The sequence below is a fragment of the Phaseolus vulgaris genome, chromosome 3 (genome assembly GCF_051622355.1).
Source record: "Phaseolus vulgaris cultivar YP4 chromosome 3, ASM5162235v1, whole genome shotgun sequence".
NCBI lineage: Eukaryota > Viridiplantae > Streptophyta > Magnoliopsida > Fabales > Fabaceae > Phaseolus > Phaseolus vulgaris.
The window spans coordinates 4,764,447-4,773,354 of record NC_143500.1 but is presented as its reverse complement, the minus strand read 5'-3'; the positions used below and the strand labels follow the sequence as shown (position 1 = coordinate 4,773,354).

General features: G+C 31.1%; 1 protein-coding gene across 1 annotated transcript; it reads right to left on the bottom strand.

The window, feature by feature from the left end:
* Positions 1 to 1,510: 1,510 nt before the first annotated feature.
* LOC137806247 (AP2/ERF and B3 domain-containing transcription repressor TEM1) lies at positions 1,511 to 3,837 on the bottom strand. Its single transcript, XM_068606251.1, has one exon. It carries the CDS (start codon positions 2,942 to 2,944, stop codon positions 1,781 to 1,783), a length of 1,164 nt encoding a protein of 387 aa, XP_068462352.1. The 5' UTR covers positions 2,945 to 3,837; the 3' UTR covers positions 1,511 to 1,780.
* Positions 3,838 to 8,908: the final 5,071 nt, after the last annotated feature.

The window sequence follows — 8,908 nt, the reverse complement described above, 5'->3', positions numbered from 1 at the left end:
TGGTTAATGGTGAAGAGGATAAGTAGAATAAATGGTTTAGATAAAATAATGTAGAGTTTGAAAAAAAGGAAAGTGATGTATACTATTGAAAATCTCATCTAAAACGTAAACCTAATATTAACTCACACTATAATAAAATCATGAAATATAAACCAATTTTTAGATACCAACATAATTAGTTGCAATAGTAACTAAAGTAGAGACCATTTTAGAAACTAAAAAAAAAAAATTGGCTTCTAAATTAGTTTCTATTATTGTCAAATAGTTTCTAAATTGGTATCTAATTAGCAACCAAGGTTTTAACTACCAATTATTTAGTTTCTAAGTTTGATCTCTAAAACCTTGGTTGCTAATTAGATACCAATTTAGAAACTATTTAACAATAATATAAACTAATTTAGAAACCAAAATTTTGTTTAGTTTCTAAAATAGTCTCTAATTTAGTTACTATTACAACTAATTATTTTGGTCTCTAAAAATTGATTTCTACTTAATGATTTTCTTGTAGTGTCAGAATTAAAATTTAGTTATGTCCAGGATGAGAGATGGAGGTCTCAATATTCAGTTAGTGTCGACCAATATAACCAGATTCATTAATTCTACCAAGAGGTTAATAAAGTTAAACCGTGATTATATATTAGGCAAACACACCCTTAATTATGCTTAAAACCCTAATTTGACCCAATAACAAATGACGCATGGTAATCATATAAATATTTCCAAGTTTCGAGAAAAAGATATATCATCATGCATTACTTGTACCAAACACTAAATATCAAAATCTCACTTAAGTATCGGAGTATCTTTTACAAGTACCATCAAAACCTAGAGTTTACCAGAGAGAGAGAGGAGGACAAGAAAAGTAAAAAAAGAAAGGCATTGAGTAAAGTGAGGTAACATTTCTCTCCATTCCAATGTTTGAAGAAGAAGTTATTATATATAAGATGAAGTTGATTTGAAGCATATGCGAAGAATCGTGATTCTCAAAATGATGTTGGTATTGGTATTGGTAATAAGATGTGTCGAGCAAAATCTGAGTTCAAGATTCTGCAGTAGTGCCGAATTATGGCAGAAAGAAAGGTTCATGTAAAGTTGACCGTTCCAAAAGCGACGTACTGGGAAGGGGGTTTTAAGATTAGAAGCAATGAGGGAATGTACAGTGTACACAACACAATCACCATGCCCACTTGCCAACAACCTCTTTCTTTATTGGACAAATGTCTCATTATCAACTTGTTCACACTTTCTTACCTATAAGGGTCCCCCTCTTTCCTCTCTCCCTATTTTCTTTTTCTATTATTTCTTCTTAACCAATTCTCACACAACCTCCCAAACACACCTCATTATCATCATTACCCAAAATGCACACCACCAAAATTAATTACAACCCCCTCTAACCATCACCAACAAAACACACTTCTATTTTTCTCTGTCAACACTGATATTTTCGGAAACCTATGACCCATATTTCCCTCACCCCCACAATCCAAAAAATAGAAACAACATCAGATGCCATCAAAATAATCATCATTCAAACGATTCAACATGTACAATTAAACAGTTATGCTTTCTTCTTTTTTTTCTTCTTCTTCTCCCCCCTCTTAAAACCCCTTTTTTTTCCCTTGTACACTTTTTGTCACATTACACCTAATTTCAGCGTCTAATTAAGTAATATACAATCCACCTTTAGCAACTTGCCTCTACACCACCTTCTTCCTTTCATCGCTCTCAGAACAAAAAACAAAAAACAAAACAAAAACGAAGTTTCTCTAACGTAATGTTACAAAGCACCAATAATCTTGGGTTTCTTGCTACACTCTAACGAAAACAGCTCCATTTCTCTTCTTTTGCCATTGCAGAACCCGGGAATGGTTGCGCTTGCATTATTGTTATTGTTAGCCTCCGAACCGGGTAGTTTCAAAATGTTCACGCCGAAGAGCCGAACCATCTGAATCGGTTCAACCACCGGTCCGACCGGTCCGAACAACCCAACCTCGTTAACGCTATTATTCCGCGCCTTCCAATCGATATAGAGCTGCTTGTCCGGTCCAGTGGACCGGTGGAAGCAAACCGTGTCACCGGCTTTCAGATTCTTCTCTTTAACGAACCGGCTCCAACCTTTGGTCAAAACGTAACTCTGGCTACTGTTCCAATACGAGTAGCGGAACCGCCACACTTTCCCCCCAACGTCTTCGAAGTTCAACAAAACGCCCTTCGCCGCCGTGGCGCTGACGCCGTTAACGCTCTGCAGCGGAAAGTGCTTCTCCGCGTGCTGCTTCGGGATCACCAACCGGTTCAACTTCCCCACGTCGCTCGGCGTGACCGCCTTCTCGAAGAGCTGCTCACGCGCCTTCACAAAACACGCGCCGGAGATCGAGTTCCCGGTTCCGGCACCGGCGGCTCCGCCGCGCCGCCGGACGACTCCGCGGCTGCGCTTGCTCTGCTCCAGCTCGTCATTGTACGTGTGCTTCCTGAGCATGTCGACGATCTCCGACTTGGAATGCGAGTTGAGAAACTCCGCCTCGCCGTCGTCGTCGTCGCCGTCTCCGCCGGAGACGGGCTTGAAGTTGGTGACCGCGTCCTTGCCGCGGAAGCGCTGCGCCGCGATGTCGTACGCCCTGGCCGCCTCGTCCTCCTCGTTGAAGGTTCCGAGCCACACGCGCTGGTGCTTCTCGTAAATCTGGGCGCCCCAGCGTCCGTTGGGTTGCGGCACGACGCCTTTGTACTTGGACGACGGAAGCTTCCTGGACTCCGCCTCGGTGTTCCCGGCGCCATCAGGATCCACGATTGCGCTGGCGCCGCTGCCGACGCGGCACAGGGTGTTGGAGGGCGGAGGAGGAGATAGGTTCTTGGATGGCGGAACCAGCTTGTCCTCCGACGATATGGTCGGAGAAAGGCTGATGGAGAGCGATTCAGTGGTGGTGCTCTCATCCATGCAGTCCATTTGTGGAGGTAATTAGTTTGTAATTTGAAGATAGAAAGAAGAAAAGAGAGAGAGAAAAGAGGAAAGATGGTTTGTTAGTTTGTTTGACTAAGAGGTAGCATAGCAGGAGAGATGTGTTTGTTTGGGTGGGAATAGGGGTTGTTTGAGGAGGTAATATATAGAGAAGGAAAGTGTCCCTAGTAAATATGTTATTCTAATATTATCCTAAGTTTGAAAGGAAATATGCTTAGTTGGGACAATTTATTAATGATGAGGTGTGATATTAATAACTAGTTGCATAGTTTGTGTTTAACAATAATGTTGTAAATTGAGGAGAGAGTGTGTGTTTGTTGTATGTGTGTGTGGGGTGTGGGTCAACTGGGATGGGGGAGGGACTAGGAAGATTCATGGTGTGAAAGTGGGGACTGTGAGGAATGGGAAGAAGAGGGTAAAAAGGATTATGAGTGAGGGTTATGTTTGAGTTGTGGGCTTTGTATGTGAGGTGGGTCCTAGTTTATTAGCAAGTTGATGGGGTTCACATGAGGAGGGTGGACCTGTAATTGGTGAAGTTCATCCCCCCTGAACGTTGGTGCTACTGTGCACAACACAACTCTTTAGTTTGTGTTATCTGAATTGTGCTTATTTTATGGAAAAATGTGTATTATTTGGTGTTGGAAGGGTAAACATAAAAAATGAAGAGGAGTGAAAAGGGAAAGTGAAGTTGGTGAGTGGAGTTGGAGGGGTGTGGGTCGTGGGGTTAAGAGTTTAATTGGAGGGATGGATAGGCATTGAAGAAGGGACATGGTCATCCAACAACAAATTCTTACCCACTTGGCTTCATCTCATTCCTCCTCCCAAGTTCCACTTTGTCTTATTAGCCAGGTTCAACCCTACTATCTTCTCTCCAAAACAAAACAAAAAACCACAAAAATATCAAGTTTTCTATTCCAATTACATGGTTTGTTCAAGTGGGAGGAGGAGGAAGAGGAGTGCATTGATTCATTCATTGATTCATTGATTGATTTTCCAAAATGAAAGTTCTTAGAATGACTTGGAAGGTTGAAGGTACAGATTGAGACAACCCTTGTGGTGCATTATAGACTCTGCCTATATAGCAATTTATTGATCCAGAGAAAGAGTGTTGGGGCCACACTCTTGTGTTGAATCATATTATCACTGTGGATGAGGTTACATATAAGGATACTTCACAAAAGGGGTGGTCACTAAATAATCGAAGGGGTGGGTAAGCAAATTGCATGTCAAAATAATAATAATAATAATTATTATTATTATTAGTATTATTGTGTACGGAGAAGTCCTTGCCCTTAGCAGGGACTCACACGGAATAGTTTCATAAAACCATGGTGCTGCAGACGGTGGGTCTCTCCTTACCGTCATTCTTATGTGGGCCCTCAATTCTACATCATAACAATACTAATAATCTCACCAAATTTTTCAATAATACTATAAAATATATATATTTATTTACTGAAAATGAATTCGGAGAATTTTGTAATTATGATGTGAAACTTACTCTATGAATAAACTATTGTCAGATCATCAAAACAGAAAAGAAGGAAGATCCATCTAAATAAGGTTTTTTTATGTTTAAATCAATAAAAATAATAAAGATAATATATTTATTGAATTAATTTTTTTTTTTATAAAAAAGTTGTTAGGTTAAATATTATGTAATTTGACATCTATCTTAAGTAACAACAATCATCTGTATCATATATATTCATTGAGTTAGTTTGTATATTATGAAAGATTATATTTTGTAGGCTTTTCAGTAGTTATTATAATCATAAAATCATAAATAATCTTAACATTATGTTTAATTGAATTTATGATTAATATTAACATTATGTTTAATTGAATTGATGATTAATATGATAAAGATTTATAATATTAAGAGTTCAATATTAAATTCTGATACTCACATTAATTTAAGGGTATTTTTAACTATGTAACGAGTAGTTAATGCTCTTCAAAGATAATGTTTTCATCTAAACATGGTAATATTTAAGTGGTGAATTTGTTTGAAATATGATTTGTTTGTCTTACCTATTTGTATTTAGTTGCTATTCTTAGTAATTAACTCTATGGATAATCTCATCCTAGAACAATTTTGGATAACGTAGGATTTAGATTCTCTCCTTTGTCAAAGTAATAAAAGCAACCGATTTTTATTAATTGTAATTTATTAAGATTCATTAGTTATATACTAATGACTCATTCATTATACTGAAAGAGGTTTTGGATACTAAACATTTAAGTTTGAATATTTTATATACCTATAACAAAGTCAGTAAATATATATTTTATGTTTTGCTAAATTCTTTCATATCAATTCTAGGATTGAAAACTAAAATATTTTTTATGAATTAAAATTAATTCTCATCTATAAACAAAGTAGTAGAAATTCTTTTCGTGTCAACTTTTTAAAAATATTTTTTACTTGTACATAATTTTTTTTTTGTTTATGGAAAAGTTATTTTGTAAATTTCAAATATAATGAAAACAATAATATTTTATGTTAAAAGACGCTTTTTAAAGTGTTTATTTATACTAAAGGAATTTGCTCAGATTACTAGGGTTAATAATATCAAAATATAATTAATTCACTTGTTGAAAGTGGTAGAATTTGGCAACTCATTATTTAAATATTTCATCTTAATTTTAATTAACTTCAGAAATCAAATCTGAACTTGATTACTTTCTAGATGATTGAGAACATTTTATTTGAATTATAATTACATATATATATATATATATATATTTATATATTGTGCATTCTAACATAATTTATTCTAAACCTAAAAGTTTTCAGCCACAGAAGCCATGAAAGAAAGTTAGAGGAAATTTTTGTACACGAGTCAAAGAAGTATCGCTAACAAACGCGTTGGTTTAAAGTTTGCATCTTCTATCTTAAAAGATTCAAATATATCACTCTAGTTTTTTAAATCTAACTAAGTTTAGATTCTTTAAGTCTCAAGTTTTTTTTTTAATTACAAATATAATTGAGAAAAAAATTATTAAAGATAATAAGAGTGATTTTCTAACAAGATTAATAATATTTAATTAATAATTAAAATAAATAGTCTAATAAATGTAATAATTAAAAATAGTAAAAATAAATAGTCTAATAAATGTAATAATTAAAAATAGTAAAAATAAATAGTTATCACACTTCCAATTAAATTTACCCTAATATCTCAAAAAGAACTATTATAATATGCTATAAATTAGATAAGACGTGATGAGTGAAGGATTTTTACCAAAGTAAAAAGTGTAAATAAAAATATTATAATTAGTTTGAATAGTATTTTAATAACTTTTCTAGAAAAAATTATTTTATTGTAAGAGATAAATTTGTTTAACAAACTACTTTATATTTTAATTTAGTAAAATAAGTTATAAATTAAATGATAATATCTTTCTAACAATTTATGGGTGGTATCACTTTATATATGAAATAAAATAAATGGTATTCGAGAGGAAGAGAGAGAATAGTAGACATACGTTATTGTTGTTGTAGAAGGAACAAAAACAAAGACGTACATACGGAAAACTTGTCCTCCTACCAAGTGGGAACGTGCGTGTGACAACAGTTAGTTTGTGAGAAGATAAAAATTAAAAAGTAATAATAATAATAATATAATAATAATAATATAATAATAACAATATAATAATAATAATACATTTAGAGATTATTATGACATTTTATTTTTTAAGTCAATTTTATGAGATTGAGTTAAGCTTAAAGTTCACCTGATATCAGAGTTATTTTGAGTCTATCTTAACAATTGTTTATTAGACTTATCAGATCACCCGTTATCGAATCGTAATCGAATCATCCATAATATATAGTTCCACGTACGAGTTGGTAACTTTGACGTGTGGAAGATGTGTTGAAGATCTCACATCAATTAAAAATTATGACATTTCATAGTATATAAATGAGTGTAAATTTCATCTTTAAACAGGTTTTATGAGGTTGAATTAAGGTTAAAGTTTACTTTGTTATAATAATAATAATAATAATAAATAATAGTGACCAATGATTTCCTGTATTTACGGACTCTTCTCTGCTTCGTTTAGGTCACTTCCGTTTAAATTAACCCAATTTTCAACATTTTCCTCAGCATAATGTTTTAAGATAAGGAATTGATAATATATAAATTAAATATAAAAAATTAAATATAAAAAAATTAAATGATCGGTTAAGTATAATAAAAGTTAGTATATTTTATGTTTAGTATAATAAAAAAATTAAAATCTTAATAAAATAACTTTAATTATATTAATTTTGTTTGAATTCTATTAATGATTAATATAATTAAGTATTGAATTTGGTCTTTAAGAATTATTATGTGTATTTATTAAAGGACGAAATAACCTTAATATATAATTAACATTAGAAGATCCATTAAAAAATTTAAATTTTTAGAAGGAAAAAGGATATGTAACAATCGAACACATGTAACAATTATAAATACTAAAAACGTGTTTAATTATCTTTAATTATTAACTAATTTTAAATAAAATTAAACATTTTTTTTTTTTACTAAAGTTATATATATTTTTATTTTATTAAAAACGAAATATGTTAATATATGTTGTATTCAACGAATTATTTAGTTAATATAAAATGTTATGTTGGAAAGAGTATAATGAGTTTGCTTGCATGAAAATTTCTTAATCTCCTTGTTAATATTTGTTTCTATTTTCATAATCCAAATTATGTTGATCAATATAATGAAGAGAGAAAATTATGAATAGTTAAAATTGATGTTTTATAAACGCTTTGACTTAATTAGTAGTTATGTAATAAGTGTTGGGAATGGTACACATCAGCGTAAACTTTAGATTATGTTCTCTTTGTTAATATTTGTTTCTATTTTCATATTCAAGTATTTTATGTTTTTTTTTTACTTTTTGGTAATTTATCTGTTTTAATTATTTATTTTAAGCACTTTTATTGCTTTTTTACTTTTTTATCATTCAATTTACACATTTTGTTTATTTCCTTTGTTAATTTTTTAAAATCTTGAATAATCTTATTTAGAGTAACATCTTCATTAGTAGATATGTTTGTTGACATTCACATCCAATTTATAATTTATAATAATTTAATATTTATACATATGACAAAACATCTACTATAAAAGATAAAATTTCCATAGCATGACTTCACAACACTGATATTTATCTTTTTCAGATAAGTAGTTTATATGAAGCAATTTTTAACGTATTCTTAAAAAAAAATAAAATCTTAATGTTGACAAGACTTTTTAAGTTTTTCTTAAAATAATGAAAATAATTGTATAATTTTTACAAGCATAAAATATTTATTTATTATAATGTAATATGTATTATGAAATGTTTAAGATTTATGTATGTTAGACGAAATACAAAAACATTTTAAACCACTTAGACTAACTATATTAAAAGATTAATTTCTCAAAAGATATATTCAAGGTTTCGCACATGATATTAAAAGTTAAACATAATTTTATAAATATTATCATGTTAATAATTCCCTGGTTAAGCAAGTTTGGTATATCTATTTTAATGTCTAACTAAAAAATATATAAAGTTTATTTAACACTCAACCGATCTCTTTCTTACTGCAAAATCGAACCACAAACTTAATTCAAGAAATCTAAATATCAAAATTACTCATACACATTTCATTAACTCACATCACATCTTTATATATATATATATATATATATATATATATATATATTTTATTAGTTGACACCCATAATTTATATCTGGTCCACAAGCTAGGGCACCAACCATAAGGCTACGTAGGTTAAATACATGAACCACCAATGTTAGAGAGAAAAATTATAAATATATATCATTAAATGATATATTGCTTTAACTAAAATGTTTGAAGTGATATTCACTACAAAATATTTATATATCCTAAACCCTAAACCCTAAACTCTAAACCCTAAACCTTAAACCCTA